This window comes from Acanthopagrus latus, chromosome 23 (genome assembly GCF_904848185.1).
Source record: "Acanthopagrus latus isolate v.2019 chromosome 23, fAcaLat1.1, whole genome shotgun sequence".
Classification (NCBI taxonomy): Eukaryota; Metazoa; Chordata; class Actinopteri; order Spariformes; family Sparidae; genus Acanthopagrus; species Acanthopagrus latus.
Window position 1 is genome coordinate 18,531,143 of NC_051061.1, and position 17,271 is coordinate 18,548,413.

Consider the following 17,271-nt stretch of genomic DNA (forward strand, 5'->3'; position numbering starts at 1 on the left):
AAAAACTAACATGACATTGGGTACCTGTACCTGCTCCCGTGCAGACCGCTCTGATGTTCCCCTCATGCTGGCGTGGGAGGGTGAGGGCGATGGTGGGGTGTGGTGCGGGCTGTGGTGCGGATGCTGCAGCTGCTGCTGCTGCTGGTACTTGCTCTTCAGGTGATCCATGAAGGCGTCCCTCTTGCGTTCCATGTCAGCCTTGTGCAGGTTGGTCAGGGCCTCCAGGCTCTGGGCGGCGCTGACGGTGTGGCGGTGCTCCGACGTGTGCACCAGGCCCACATTGGAGAAGCGCCGGGCGCTGTTCCCCAGCGTCCGGTACTCCCGTGGATACTCCAGGTCATCTGTGGAGATCATGTGACTGCCACCACGCTCGGGATCTGAGGGAGGAGGACAGAGGAGGGGGAAATGTGGATAAAGGAGAGGAAGAAAAGAAGGGAAGGGAAGGTGGAATGGAGAGGAAAGTGTGCAGAATAAGAGGTGAATCACCACCCACACAAGCATGCAGAGATTATAGGGTGGAGATGTACATACACACAGAGCAGGCACACACAGGTGGAAACAAATGGAGCAGGGAAAGAAGAGTGTAAAAAATAAGGCGGAGAGAGGACAGGGGAGAGAGAGGAAGAGAGGAAGAGAGGAGAGAGCAAAAGAAATGGGATGGGATGTTAGACTATTTGCCACCAGGACGGAGCGGTTCCCTGCAGAATTATTGATTTCAAGTTCTGAAGGGAAGAAAAATGAGAAAAGTAAAATGCTTCTGCAACAGATCAAAGGAAGAGGCTCAAACTGAATTTGTTTTGCTGGATATTCCATTGTGATATGCCTGCTTGTCATCTTAAGTAGCTTTCATTGTTTTTTAGGGAAAGGAGTAAAACAAAAACACTGAAAACTGAGTTGATTGAAAGTCAGATGGGAACACGAAGAAGCACTTCTTTCATAACTGTCCTTGTTCTCGCCCTTTCTCACCAACTCCTGCCCATCTATCTGAGCTTTCCCTCTGTCCCTTGACTCCCTCTGCCACTTTCTCTACTGTCTCCTGTCTGGAGGTTACCGATTCTGCTGTCCGTTTTTAAGGAGGCGCATCACTCTGACAGCCCTTTGCCTTTCATCAGAGCTCTAACTGACAGACAACACAGCCTGAGGTAGAAGACACGCAGGAAGGGAAGGGAGACAGCCGGGAGGAGACGGTATGGTTACACAAAAATAAAATAAAAAATGTGACTGGAAAAACTTAAAGTGTGATTAAAGAGCAGGGAGCCTTCTGCCCGGAGAGTTACCTTGCTTAGGAAAACAGGCCCCGGCGTTGGCTAGAAGAGAAACATGCCAAGGGTTAATTTGTGTGTTTGTGCACAGATGTGCAAGCAAACACAACACAACACTGTCACATGACCACCAGAAATGCACTATTGTGAAACAATAGCACTTTCTGTGAATTACAATTACCTAATGCATAATATATGCATTATAATGTATTCATAAGGGTTAACATACGGAGGAATGGTCTGCTATGAATACTAAGAGTGACTTTGAATAAAGTGCAGAGTGGTAAATTAATATTTCATGCATTTTTACACAGAAGTAGCTCATGGATTATACTCCTTAAAATCACAAGACATTTATTCATATTTGACAAAAAAGCAAGTTAAGCAAGTATAAACTTCAGACTATAATAATAATGGCAGAGATGGATAATGAAAAAACAACACAGGTTAAACTAATGGCATAAAAAGTGCTGAGGCTCAATAGGGCTGAATGAAAAGCACCATCTGTACATTAAAGGCTCATCAGCAGCATTAGGATGACTGAGCGGGGGAGCAGCAGAGGGAGGCACCTCGGGGCAGGAGCAACAAATGGACTGTTAATGAACGCAGAGGAAGACGAGAGGAAGCTGGCCAGATGGAGAGCTGCAACGCTCTTCAGTGGTCAAACTCAACAGAGATGAAGCCTGTTAGGGGCAGCAGGTCCGCGATTATTTTAAATGTAGCTGCAGTCAAACTGTGTGCTCGTTGTAAACCCATTTCTCACTCTATTCATTCCAGGAGAGATAGCGCACTTGAGTGTGATCTGCTGTTCAACACCATGCCCTTACATCCACCACATTATGAAGTGCTGATAAACTGCGCAGGGGTGAGGCGAAATGGACTGACCTCCTGGCTAATAGCATTAGCATTGAGCTCTATGCTGCACACGAAGGCCGCCGGCCATATTCATCTGGTCGCCTTGCAGCCTCCCAGATCTCTGGTTTACACTTCATTAGGCTGGAGCTTATTGTGCATCAGCTAACAAGGACCTGACTCAAGGGCCCCATTACAATGGTTGGCAAAGCTGAGCATATGTACTATGGCTTATTATTGTGACTGAGCATCCACGACGACAGTGAAAAGCTGAGTAGGCTATGCTGCCTCTAGACAAACATAAGGCTGCAAAGAGAGTGAAAAAAACACATCAACAAAACAATATTGGTAACATTCATAGCTATCAATTTCATAAAGTTCTAGTCCTAACTGCCAAAAGAAATGGAACCTTTGCATCTCTTTATGCTACTCGTTTGGAATGAGGCCCAAAAACTTTGCAAAGTGCGTTTTTTGGATATACTTTCCAAAGCTGTACAGGCTATACAAAGCCATCATCTTGAACGCAGCGGGAGTAAAAGTTGTGTGGGTAGGAGAGTAAGAATAGAAAATGGAAACAGGTTATTCATCTTTACTTTCGTCACTCACAGCCAATGTGTTTCCACATAAGCTGGCAGACAATAACCCTGACAGCCCAAACAATCTGTGCAAGCCCACGCAATGCCAGCATCATTTAAACCTACATAAAAGAGCCTTGATGGGGTGGGTTTCTGCTCAACGCTTTATCACAAGTCAGCCAGCAAGTCTGGGTGTGCAGCAGACCAAATTGCAACTGCAAAGACTGCCTCCAGGAAAAAAGGTGCAGCGTGTTGGTCAACAAAGTAATAGAGGATCTGAATGACAACGGGTGCCCACAATCAGAGGGGATAACATCTGTGTCTGGCCAATGAGGCTTGGGCTGCTCTGCTAAGATAGAGAGCACAGTCAAGAGCATTAACCTGGCTAAATAAAAAAAGAGCCTGCTGCGGTGGGCGCTGAGAGATAAGACAAGACAAACAGGCAGGGAGAAATCACCTGCACGGAGGAAAAGATACTGTGAGGCAAAACAAACAACTTCTAACAATTAATACTGTCTGATTGAGCAGTCCAAATTTGGTCTGTTTGTGAGTCAATCATCAACATCAACATCTATCCTGTAGCTATATCGTCAACTTTTCACTTTTGAGTCACCAGTTTCCACCGCCTTCACTAGGTTATTTATACAAGTAGGGAAATTCAGCCCGTGACATGAGGTATTTGCCAATCCACCCACAACAACTATCAACACACATACATTTTAATATTCTGTATCATAACAGCCAAATCCTGGACCGCATACTTCCAGAAGGAAAGGTGTTTTTTTCTTTCCTCTACAGTCACCTGTCGAACTGGACTTTCAACTCGGGAAGAGGAGCCGCTGCTCATCATATGCATGAACATATGATACGGAGAATCAAGAGGTGACAGGGAAAAGTGGATTGGGTGGGCTTTGATGGATTTGGAGAGAGGCATGTGGTGTACGATTATATTTTAGGCATGTTAAACAAGTGGGTGAGAGGGAATGGGGGGGTTTAAACAGAAGCTTCAGGTCTTATGGAATGAGAAGAATGCTGCAGACTGCACATAAGCAAACAGCACTCTAATAGCTAAATCAAAATGCAAAGGAACTTCAAACATTTTGACTCTATACTTATTGTCACATATACAGCTTGAGGCGACACAAGTCACTCCTGTAGTCATGGTGTATTAGACAAGGAACATAAATATTTGGAGGTAAATAAGCAAATACTTTCTGTTGTGACATAAAAAAGTAAAGCAGCAATAAAACACCACTGTGAAAAATATAGTTTGTAGTGTCCGAAATTTCCCACACTATCGATCGATCGCCACTACCAGCTGCACTTTCTCGTTCTTTCTTCTCTCAAACACCAAGTTCAAACAGGCATTCCTCGGACTATGGTCAGAAGTAAATCAACCTTGAAGGTGTATAAAAAGCACCAGTATGTAGATTTTGGAACAAAAACAAAGAAATAACTTTCGCTAATATCTATAAAAACTGGAAAAAGTTTCTCAGACACACATATTGCTACTGAGAGCTTTGTGGCTTCAGAATATTAATGATTTGTGTTCTATTTAAAACTGAGACTGTCTCAGCTGTTTAACACATAAAGGTTCTTCTAGAGCTGTGATTATAATTGTCAACTGTTCACAGTTCGACATCACGGAAAAGTAGTGGCATTAGTGTATTAATAACCAAGAGGGTAATAAATCTGAAAAAACACCAGTTTAAAGAAGTCCCTGAAACAGAACTCACTGTACAGAACATTGTGTCAAAACAAATATGAAGTGTTTGAACTCCAGATTATTTTAATGATCTCACTTTATCAGACAAACTTTGTTTTAATGAATGTGCGGAAGCATGCCACCAAAATCCTTAGAAAAGGCAATCTTTTATAAGTGTGTAAATTATTTGTTTAGCAAGGTCAACATATTAATGTTTTCTTCTCTTCTTTTAATTTACTGTAGTCTGTGTATCATTACTCTCTCAGAGGGGCACGTCTGTGTTTGCTCACATGTACGCTGAGGATTTATGAGTAAAATACAGATTTATTCATTCATGTAGAGGTTAAATATGGGGAACACAGGTGGTCACTGCATTTAGCTTCTCTGTATAGTTCTGTTCTCTTGCTTTTTAATGAATATTTTATCTGAATATCTATTTTCTTTTCTTTGGTCTGTCACTTCATCTGCAACTTCAATCACATTACAGTGCAGCTGCCTTTAATATTTCACTGTTTATTGCAATTAAACCAAACATTCAATCACCTATCCTTCTAATTAGTCCTCTGTGCTGTCATAGATTTCATTTTTTTCTCTGCAAATGAATTATTCCTCTGACTCTCTTTTACTTTTCCATGTTGAATTGCGTTATTAAAAAGGGAGCCAGTTTTTGTGATAGTGCGGTGTCCTCCCTAGAAGGTCTGTCGTTATGCAGATGGTTGGGGAAGCCAAGGCGAAACTCTTCCCTCTGATACACAGCCTAATTTACTGCAAGCGTGGCAGGGCTCATTGTGGGATGCCGGCTGTGACAGCACAAGGAGGATATACCAGCTGAATATTAACCAGAGAGGAAGGACGTAAGAGGCAAAATCGAGTGGAAGTAGGTGAAAACAGCAAATCCAGCACTAGCCTATTAAGGCTTGAGGCAACAGGAAATAAGCCAATCAGCAATGCCTAAAGCTGTTAGTAATGTAAGTCTGTACGCTCCAGTGGGAACAGTTAAAAGAAATAACCAGAAGGAGAGAGAAGCATGGCTGGATTAAATATAACCTTCAGAATAACTACAAATTTGGCCCCTTTTAAGCCTGCAGGTCACAACTCGAGAACCAAGTAGGGGGCTGCAGTTGTCTTAAACCTTAAAATGACAGTTTCACAGCCATATGAGGACGGTTACAAAGCCTGGGAGGTCAGCAGGCTGAAACCAGCTCAAACTATGTGCTGCCTGATCACTCTCTTTGACATCCCTGCTACATTACTAATCCAGCAAAAGGAACAACTGAATGGCAAGTGACTCTCATATTTTTCACTGCAAGCTGTCAAACAAACCTTGAAATGTACTGCCACTGATGTATTAAGGCAGACATTTGGATTTCAATGAATAGCTAGGAAGAGAGGAACAGTGAACTTCAAAAATAAACTTTACATTTCCATCGCTATTATCTCCCTTTTCCAGTGTTGCTCCTTACTTAAAATGACACGGCTGCAACTATATGGACATGAAACCCAGCAGGCATGTGCACTTCACTTTTTTCTCTCCAGTAAGGTAATCTCTGAAAGCTCTGAGGCACTGCTGTGCAAGGAGACGAGAGTTAAAAGGGGTAAATTTGACGTCCAGGCAGCGAGAGCAAGCCATCAGAAGGAGGTCAGCCTGCATGCCTGTGCTGCTGGACGTAGTAAGAGGCTGAGACACAGGCTGCGTTGCATAAAACTGACAGAGACAATATATCTGTTGCTCTGCTTAAGGTGACGGGATGCCCTCTTGTTCATTAAACCGCGCACAATAAGAAGAGACGCGCCCATCGTATCACCTTATGCCCTCCTCTGTCTATCCATCATCTGCCTTTCGCCTACACACCTCCAAACTTAGTTTCCCTGGGCAACGCTGGGGAATACAGAGGAGGCAGCCAAGTTAAAATTGCAGCAGTTATATGGATCCAGCAAAGCACTTGTTAATCCACAATGGCACACACTCAGACAATTAGAGCATGCTACAGCTCCTCCGCAACATCTCTGGGGCCGTCTGTGGCTGAAAACAACAAGTGTGTTGTGTACTCAACCGGAGGATAAATTCAAGAGATGATATATAAATGTGACAGACAGAGAGGGAGAGGGATGGGAACAGGTGGAGGTAGCAAACATAATGCACCTCTTTGTTTCACTTGTCATTCTGGTAAAAGCTGCCTGTCTTTTCCTGGAATAACAGCAGGCATGCAGCATGTGAGGGAGCCTCTTAATCACAGCCTGTTGTTGAACCAGGTCAGTTAGCACATGACTGCCACTGGGCATGAAGAAGAAAACTCTCCAGCCACACCTCATTACATCAGTGCAGCTCAGTTTACCTCACAGGGGAGGCAAATGCTACCTTCAGTAAGATGCTACATGAAGACAGGCGGAGGTAATGGAGTTTAAGAGATGGTAGATGGAAATAAGATGTTTGGTGCACGTGGAGACTCGATCCCTGACTGTGTACAGAGCGCCTTTAAAGAGTTGTTTCTCCTCTGAAAGTACATAGCCTAGACCTCTGATCTCAACAGGGCACAACACTGACTGGAAGTCACAGGTGGAGATTGCTTCAGTCAAAGACGCAGCATAGATCAACCTTCAGCTGTGGTTTCTGGGGTAGTCACTGTTGTTGCTATTTCATGTGATTGTTAGAAGTCTGCACTCATAAAGACTCAATAAATAATAAATACTATATCTCACAGATTTCTAGATTCTCAAAGTACATTTTTACACCACACAACAATGAATGGAAACAAATGGCTACCATAAAGAAATGAAAACTAAATACAGAGTATCGTCAGCAGTAAACAATTTATACATGATGCCAACCACGTCAAAAACATGTCACTATCATCCTGGCCAAAATAATAGCTACTCACGATATGATCCCGATAGTCATAAAAATATACTCAACACTCTTAAAAATCATATATTGTCCTATCTTCTGGTTCCACACTGTTAGTTGGACAAAAGAAGCATGTTTCATACTTGACAGACAAAAAGACAACATTCATTAACAATGATTAATCTAAATGTTGTTAGAATTATAGCCCAGGATCTAAGAACCAAAGCGGCGGGGGAGGTTAGACGCTGTGAGTCTGAATGACAGAGGCAGTAGTCTCCAGGCCTGAGTCATCATAACATCATGACAAGGCTGTTGCCAACAATATAGCCACATACAGGCAGTGTAATAAGCTTGGCGCACTGCCACATGTACGTGATCTTCCACCGTTAACACACACACAATGTCATAAACACACAGAACTTGGCACAGATGGAGGGTCGTTTAGAAATGCGCAGACCTGTCAAGTATTTCCTGAACTACTTGCGTATGTACATACTAAATGACCGTCCATTATTGTTATTGTAAACGTGATACCTTATTGATCACTGCTGGGAAGGACTCCTCCTGCCTGATCCTCAGACCACCGTGTCTGTTACAAAACAGCCTCCAGTGCTGGTAAGTTATTAAAATCAACAAGGAAGATTCGGCTCCAGGTCAGCCAATTAAAGGGTCATTATCATCACTCTAGACAACTGTCATTTTGTCTGCAGTGGTACTTTAACAGAGTGAAACGCATCAAGGCTGAAGAAACAGCAGCAGGAGGGCAACTGTGCAGCTCACACCTGGTTTGACAGATGAATCGCTGCATCTATTCATCTTTACCTGACTTCACCTTCTGTTGACTTTAAATCCACAGCTGCAACTTTAAACCCAAAGCAGACTTGCTGCCTTTAAACAACCCACCCAAAGATTCACAGCAATATCTATCTGCACGTGTTAAATTCATCCTGTAGCTGTCAGAGATGGAGGTGCTTCTTTAGTATGAGAGAGGTAGCCAGTGTGCTTTCAAGCTAATCTCAATGGATTCAGCAGAGCAGCACGACACAGTGCACTGCTGAGCCGGTGAGCAAAGTGATGAAAGGAGCAACAAAACAAAGCATAAAATACTGATTTTGCAGTCGGGCAACACCATCACCTGTGGTACCATCCGACTTATTTCTCTTGTCCTCACAAAATGAGCACACTAAACACTTACACTGTTTTTTATGGATAGAAACTTTCTTTTAGACATTTCTCTAGATTTGAAACAAGGTAGGTAGGTTGGTTTCTCATTAGGATTAATGTCCACCAAGATGAGTCTTGGCCCATAACAGATGCCAAAGGGATGGTCATATATGTGATAGATGTTTAGAGTGATACAGGGTTATCAAGTTTGATTTTAAGTTTGATTAGTTGAGTCTTGGCGGAGGTATGTGCTCTACTGAGTGCCATTCTAGTAAGTTCTGTATTTTCTCCAAGCAGTACATTTTCCCCATTCAGTACAAAAATATTAATCTAAGCCGACCAAACAAAACACAAAACAAACCCAACAAGCAGCTTGTTTATTATGATCCAATAATTACTGCAGATGTGCGGACAAGTGAAAGTAGATGAGGAAAGAAAATGACTTCAGGAGAGAGAGAGAGAAAGGACAAGGATGAAAAATCCAGACTCTCCCGAGGGGTTGACTGTGACTGTTTATCATGCAAACAGGCCAATTCTGGCTGAGGCAGGTGGATGAAAACACTCGTCCAATCAGAATCCACCAGCTGTTCCTTTATCTTGCTTGCACATCGGCACATATCTCCCCCCGAGCGCACATGAACCAAACAGAAAGCCCTGACACTTGAAAGGAAAGATGCACACACATTTAAGACTGTCTGGCTACTGTACTGCAGCGCCTGACCTGACAAACAGAGGGAGCCACAGCTGATATAAAAAAAAAAATAAAAAAAAAAGTGGGCAGGAAAACACTCAGGTGGAGGTCACTGGTAATAGAGATACCCCTGTGATGGCTGCCAAGGACTCTATATTAAATCACTCAGGTGTAATAGGTCATTATCTGTCCCATAGGCCATATCATATTAACAACACACACACACATACACAGTCACACACACGTTGAGATGCATGTTGGCACATTAAATCCTGCAGAGCAACCACTAACTGGAATATGACTGATGGGGTGAAATTTGGTCGAGCAGCTTAAGCGGCAAAGGAAATCTTAGGACGTAAACGGAAGATTTAAGAAGCCTTCTCTATCTGAGCTGATACGCAGAGCGTCTGCATATTCATGAGATGAGCAGGGTTATTATGAAGGAGGGGGCAACACCAGAGGAAGAAGGCATTCAGGGAGTTATAAATCTCTTCCCTAATGTGTTTCTCCTTTGTGTGTACAGTAGGACTGTGCCGCAGTGTCTTGCCTGAAACCCATACTCTATTGGTGTTGTAAAAAATAATGTAAAAGTGATTCAAACACACACTTAAATCTCCACTAATTTATACGTTTTATATTAACGATTAATTAAATAATTAGCCTACATGAAAGGGGAAAGTGAGGAACCGCCTGAGAATTATCACACAACACTGCAGCTCTGTTAAGCCTATTACACATTTTTAGTTCGTGTTAGTTTTACAGCCAACAACTTTTACACGTTAGGCATTTGTAAAAAGTTCCTCACACAGAGATGTGTAATCGCAAGCAGGACAGGGTATTTATGGAAACAAGGTTTTTTTCCAAAAAAACAAACTCCGGACAGATTTTTTGCCTGTTTCAGATGTAATCTCTGTGCATACTAGCAGGCTTGAAAATACATATCAGACGGCCATTCACACACACTGGGCATGCATGTGACGTCGTAAATAGGAAGCAGATTGGATTTCTCTTTGCCATCACTCAATACAATGTTTGTTTGTGTCAGTATGAATGTAAACAACACAACATCCATTCTGTCAACATACAAACACAAATACTCCAATATCATAAAGCAATAGCAGAAGTGATGCTACACTCACTGACGAGACTCAATGAGTGGGCGTCTGCATCATCGTTTCCAAAGATCTCTGCTTCCCCTTCATCCAGATGTAAACACAACAAAACAACAGAGTTATTTGGATATCTTCACCCTAGAGGAATTTCACAAATGAGTTTGTTGCGAGTTTTAAGCAGAATTAGGTTATAGGTTAGGTAATAGGTTATCGGCCACAGAGGGCTAACTAAGCAGTGGAAGTGGTTGCGGTCAGGAGGGACAGGCAGGCAAGGCATAGGAAGAAAAATTGGGGTGCTAGTGCTGTAAGTATTTCCAAGGGTTCGACTAGAAAAAGTATAATGGAGTACTCAAGACACATCCATCTGCACCGACACAACAGTATCAGCACCCATGGGAAGGCAGGAGGATGTAACTCAGCACTGCAGTATTTGTATAGGCTAGTGAATGAAACGTTTCTACATGTTTTCAAGTATAAAAGTGCCGTTAAGTAAAATGTATAATGGCGCTGGCTCTGTTCTGCTTAGTTTATAATGAAAGGAGGCTGCAATGCTGAGGGGTTCAAATGTGTATTCTCTTTGACATCTTGCAACTGGAATGCTGGGAGAAAGTTAAAAGTTTCAGCTTAGAAATTCTGACCTTAGATGTATTCTGAAATGCAGCATAAGACTGGGCGCTACACTGACTGGTATGTGAGGGCTGCTATATAGTCAGGGCTGATATTAAGGAAAAGGGGAACAGGTGTGTTGGTGGAGGGATCAGGTGACTTGAGATTTGTGGGAAAGGGCAGGTGGGGAACAGCTGGTATTTGAAATGAATGGAAAAACTGGATAAAGAGAAAAAAAAAATCAGAATTCGCCATTGTAACAGCATATGAACTTTAAAAGGTAATGTCAGGGTTGAATTTCAGTTAGTACGAGCTATTTTAAAACTGGGAAGAAGTGGTCTGCTAACAAATAAAAATGCCTGTTTCAAATAAAAAGAAAATTTAAAAAAAGGACCGCTATGAAAAGAAAGTGTAGATGACTTCATGTTTGTTAGACCTTGAGGATCCACACAATGAGGTCTGGTGAGCAAAACTAAACAGTAAAACCAAATACACGTTGCTCGCCCACCAGCCTAATCAAGACCAACCACACAGTTTCTGTTTACAAAATCCATATAAAAAACTGCAATGAAACAAAAGAAGAATTCATTACCAACAGGAATGCTTGAGCACAGTACAAATTCTGACACATATTTACGTATAGTAGGAAAGTATTTCTTGTTACTGTACATCACCGACTGCAGGTTCATTAAGCTAGCAACAGACAGGTCAAAACCTCTCCCTGGTTCTTGCCTCTGGAGGGCTGATTATACAACAGCCTTCTGCAGGCATGTTGCCAACACTGGCAGAGGGAAACCAGAAGTGTCAAAACTTCCAAAATGTATGTACTGGAAGGAGAGCTAGGGTGGCTTTTTATAGATACAGCAGGAAGTTTCAAGTTTAAAATCCCTTAAAATGCTCCCTTAGACAGCACGATTAGGCAGATAATGAGAAAAAGGGCAAAATAAAAGAGATGTAGAATGAAATATCAAGGCTTGTGTACAGGATGTAAGTTAAGGTATTTTTCTTCGAGTCGGGGGAAGAGAATCATCTTAGTTTGACAGACAGGGTTGAGAATGGATTCGATGAATTACAGGAGTATGGAGAGCTGTCAGAAAATTACAAAGAAAAATCAAACTGAAGATGTAAGATAGCACTGACAAAACAGCTGTTATGATATTTTCATTGTAGCATTGCAACACCCTGTAACAATAACTGAACTGTGAGCTTGTCAGATCTCAGAGACCAAACAATGACTGCCAAGCCCTCAACATTCAGAGGCTTATTTAGTGATGGCCATTTAATAATCTGCTATTGAATTAACCCCTTTTTACTGCAGGTTCTACTGAGAAAGAGACAAGCGCAGCAATTCAGTAGAAATGCAAGGTACCTGCAAACAACATCTACTGTTTTTGTTCTTCTTCTATCTAATTAAACACTTAAGCACCAAAATAAGATTATTATTCTAATATTATTTCAGTGCAGTAAAAGCCAAAATCGGATTTGTGCTGCTGAGATTGGGAGCCTAAGGTTTCGTAATGATCATGTAATGATGTGTAATTTGCAGTAAATCTTGTCATCGCTGCTGGTTAAATAGGGGGATCTCAGAAGCACTGTTAAGGTTACTTCTTTTACGCGGCAGGATTACTGAGCTGGCTCTGACAAGTAGTTTGTTGCCTCCACTCCCGGCAGACCTGCTGCCAAGCCTCGTGTAGTATTAGCACGCTGCCATTCTGATTCCAGACAGAGCCAACAGGCCAACCTAATGAGCACTGTCCCACAGGGACACATCTGTTGTCAGATTAGTTAGGCTCTGGCTATGGGTTATCAATCAAAGTGGTGAATTACATTACAAGCTGAAATTCATTCATCACTTAGATCAGCTGATTAAATGATTTACCCGAACAGATGTAGGCAGGAGCGATGGATAGGTGCCGAAAAACAAGGGGAATGTTAAAGAGAAGACGTGTTGAGCCCCACCAGCCAAACTTAAGCGACTGTGTGTAGTGAAACTGAGAAAAATGAGTTTGGAGTTCATCTGCTGCAGTGACAGAAGCACTGCTGGTTCTGGCTTTCAGCTGCATTTCGCTCAGCAGCAGCAGTATCATTTAATGGGATTAGAACATTTGCGAGTGTCATTGTACTCGATGTGATATTAAATCACCTCGATATTTGACTTTCAATACGTACAAATGCACAGTAGCCATCGGTGTAGCTGACTGAAAGGCATACAGAGTCTTTTGGTCATGCGTTTGTCAGTGACAGGTGTGCAAATGGAGCTAGGCAGCAGGTGATTATCGCTTAAAGCAAGAGTTATGTTTGTAACTCCTGCTCTGTGAATTCTGGAAGACTGCCAGAGTTCTCTGTCACTCAAAATCTTGGCAAGAAGATTGTGGAGAGACATTCTTCATGATGATGTGAGCTATTAAAATCTTTGTCATGCTAACTATGTCATTCCAGGTCATGTGTGACTTTATTGATATTCAGTGTTGGGACAATGTGCTGCCAGCAGTTCCTAAATTCAGTAAAAACATTACAGTAACAGTTAGCTGTGATGATATCTGTGGACTATAATGATTACTGTATGTTTTTAAAGCATATTCTTTATATGTATGTATGTTTAAGAAGAGTAGTTGTACTTTAGGGCACATTTAATGATGATCCCAACATAAAAACAAGCTTTCTATAAAAACAACAAAACAACAGCTTTAGTGATAAACACTCAAATAAGCCAGACTTAAGGATTCTTTATATTTCTTCAGGTTCAATTACATTTTTTCTCTTTTCACAGTACTGTGCTCATTCTATGGTTAGGTTTAGCAACAAAAACAACTTGCTTAAGGGAAACTACATGTTTGGGCTTATAATACCTGTTTGGCTGTCACAAACACAGCTGGAGGTGTCCCAAGATCTCTTTAAATATATCGAGCGCTGTCATGCTTACAAATGTTGAAACACAGACTCGTCCACAGAGATGAACGATGAAAGTCAGGTACTGTGAACATGTACTGTACACGTGATCTTTAGCAAATAATACTGCACATAGCCTTGGACATGTACACATCTGAATGCATCGGGGTTTTTCCAGAAACATTAACTGCAAACATTTACCCAGGCGACTCGGCTTAGCAAACACAAGAACCTCGGGGAGAGTGACAAAGGTTGAGCTGAAGAGCACAAATTGGGACGATACTTGGTATCAAGACAGACAGTGAATGACCTTAATAGCCTCAAAACAGACCTAAACTGCTAGAGGCAGAACACAGCTCCTTCAGCAGTTGTCATCAGGTCAGGCTCTCCTGACCCCTGTAAAATAGAGTTGGGCTAACACAACTACCTCTCATGTGTGCTACCTGGCGGGGGAAGACAGGCACAGAAAAGGAAGTGCAGATTTTCTTCAAATAATAAGAGCAATTTTCCTCTTCGATGGGAATTATCCTGACAGTTTAATTGGAATGCCACTGCCAGAACCTTTTTTTAATTAAAAGAGCGAGAGGCAAAAAATTACCTTCACAAAACTGAAAAAGAAATAAAAGGATCAATCAACAGCCAGTCACTAGCTGAGGCGAGTGTGACAGTGGTTGTCACTGCAGATCGGTCGCCTTGACAACAGGTCAGCTGTTCCACAAAGCTGTCTGCAGTTAGTCAGCCCCCACTCGGCCTCCCACACACCCACACCCGCACGCACACACAGTTTGTCTGACAAGCACACAGTGCAAAGTTGCACAAGCATGTTGGTGAGAGACGCAGTCGGTGACAGATGTGGCACAAGCGGGACAGCAGAGATTACAAGTCGAGTCAACATGGCACTGATCTGTGTTATGATGCCGAGAGTCGTGTGTCACAGTACAAACTGCTCTCTGTCAACTGGCATCAGAGAAAAGACAAATGGAGAATCAGAGGATAGGAGGTAGGTGGGAGATTTTCCTAGGGCTGCCTTAAAGGAGAAGTCTTTGACAGAGGGCTGTGAAGCCAATAGAATAAAAATCAAACCCCCCTCTCTTATCCTCAAATCTTAGTTTGAAATCGTTTTGTGTTAACGCCAAACCCTGATGTAAGAGGACATTCAGATCAGATAATACACATGTTGAAACTGCGTCACTAATACAAAGACGCCGACTGTGTTTGAAGTAAAGTGAACACTGTGACACAGATCACAGATGAAATCCCATATCTGGCATTTCAGCATGTTTGGGAAGGTTTTTTTTTTTTTGCACACTTCTTATGATCCCAGAAGGAGAGGGGAGACGAGCGGCACACAGCAGTCCCTAGTGGGGTGTTGGAGTAATTGCTTGTTTCACCAGTCCCCAGAGGATATCACAAAGTGGGCTACAGAGGAGTTTGTCAAAACAGCAGCTCCACCTTCTGCCTCACATCTCCCGTCACCTCTGCTGCCTGCCTGTTTGTCTTGTCACAGTGGAGAGGGGAAGGAGACGTTACCATCTACTTTACGGTGTGTAAAATCACAGGCCAGCCACTGAAAATAAAAATTATACTCATCGTCATATTGTTAAAAAATGTGATGAGCAAAAAGATTCGCCCTTCTCTTCAACATCAGTTTTCCACTTGTGTGGATTCTGCAAGGATTAGTAAGGATCGCTGATTTTTGATTGCAGAGTAATATTAATGATGCTCAACGCAAGTTATGTTTAGAACGAATCAGAACGTCTATTTACTTTAACTTCCGAGTAGAAAACCTCTGCATTACACACCACTTTACATACAATTTTAATGCCTTTTTTCACGGTGTTACTTCAAAGTGTATCCATTTGATTCATCTAATGTTCAATGCTGTCATCTCTCATGAAAAACAATCCTTGCACTTGAAAACTCTTTCAACATTAAGTTTAAAAACTTATTTACTTGGGGGTCCACAGACTTATGAAAATGACAGCTTGCTTTTACCCCAAACTAGAAGTTAGTCTCAGATGTCGCTGTTGAGTAGACATCAAAGACGCTGGCAAAGTAACAGAGTACATAAGACAAGCACAGCAAAAATTGCAGTTAGGTCAGACCGACGTGTTCAAACGTAAATCTTTCAATGTTACAGTTGTGGCTAAAAATGAAAGAAGAGAAGTAGTAGTAGTATGACTAACAGAGGAAGACAAACATGTTTATTCACTATTATTACCTGGAAGCGACTGCTGTAAGCGAAAAGTCAAAGTGATTCGGTCTATATGTAAAGACAGTCTGTTGATGTCTGCCATCAACAAAAACTGAATACATGTGAGTGACTACAATGCCCACAATTCCATATTGACATGAGGTAAGTGTTGCTCTTGTTGCCTTGGTGGAGGGAATGCCACATTACACAACTGCAACAATGTTTCCTTGGTGTGCTTGTCTAAAAGAACAGTGTGATGAAGGATCCTTGTGGACATCGCAGTTGGTGTTAAATAGCTTAAAAAAAAAAAACAGCAAAAGCTTCAAATTCAAGTGTTTTGATGCTGTGAGTAGCTTGTTTAGAGGGCGTCTAGAACATTTCCCATGATAACTAATTGCTTGTACTTAGTGCACATCTTTAATTCATTTTAAGTATCGTGTTGTGATTCCAGTACACTACATTTTGTGCATCATTCTCCTCATCCTTGTACTTCTGAAATGTCTTCTCGGCCGTGTTATTGAATAACCTTGACGTTACATCTGCGCATCCTAGTCATCCATCACTTCTCTGCCTCTTGTGTGTATCAGTGACTGGTTATCCTATACACCACATCAGTCCAGAGACGAATGGCCATGCAGTAACATATGCCAGCATGTCATGTGGATGCTGCTATGTTTGGATCTAGATTTTTCCATTCAGACTTCACGTGAATCTCTGTGCACGTGTCAAAAGATATCATTTCAATCTTTGTCTGCTTAAAGCCGACACTGTGTACTCCTCCTCCTCTCTTCCTTGTCATGCCTCCTTCCCATCTCTATCTCACGTCTATCTCACCCGTGCTTGCATGTGTTTTGAGCCCCTGATTTGGGTTGGTGTGCAGCGGGATGAAGGGGTGGGGTAGCCGTACAGATGGATGCGTGGGTTTCTATGGTGAGGTACCGTAGGTGATCGGGGAAGAGCAGCCAGTTGGCACGAAAACAAGAGGAGGAGATGACGAGTTAGACGTTAACAAGCTGTCACTGCCAGCACAACACAGCGCCCACTGCAACAAACAAAAACAGCCAAGACACCAACCCCCTGACGAGCCCGGCGTTATAAACAACAACCAAACAGGCGTACGCTTGTCCCACCCACGGAGGAGAGGTACAAACCAAAAGTCAAATGAAAATGAATGAGTTCAGAGGGAAATGAAACCTTGATGGATGAATGAATCTGTGGATGACAAAACGGTGCTTTTTAATTGCAATTTTTATTGGGTCAGAAACCTGAGAAAAACAGCAGCAAACTTTCTGCCACCTTCCAGACTAACCTCGATGTAGCAGCTCACTCCCAAATGGCTTACCACAGCAGGACAAGGATTAGCAAATGTTGCCACC

General features: G+C 42.4%; 1 protein-coding gene across 8 annotated transcripts in view; it reads right to left on the minus strand.

Moving 5' to 3' along the window:
* Positions 1 to 17,271, minus strand: part of si:ch211-278a6.1 (SRC kinase signaling inhibitor 1) — a 112,338-nt gene that overhangs the window by 44,306 nt on the left and 50,761 nt on the right. For 3 of the 8 annotated variants that reach the window (XM_037087968.1, XM_037087972.1, XM_037087970.1), the window contains exons 2-3: positions 1,278 to 1,307; positions 25 to 377 (exon numbers count right to left, since the gene is read on the minus strand). In XM_037087968.1, the coding sequence (XP_036943863.1) occupies positions 25 to 354 (330 nt within the window). In that variant the 5' untranslated portion in view covers positions 355 to 377; positions 1,278 to 1,307. The remainder of the gene's footprint in view (positions 1 to 24; positions 378 to 1,277; positions 1,308 to 17,271) is intronic. The other 5 variants (XM_037087973.1, XM_037087965.1, XM_037087974.1 and 2 more) reach the window with 2 other exon arrangements.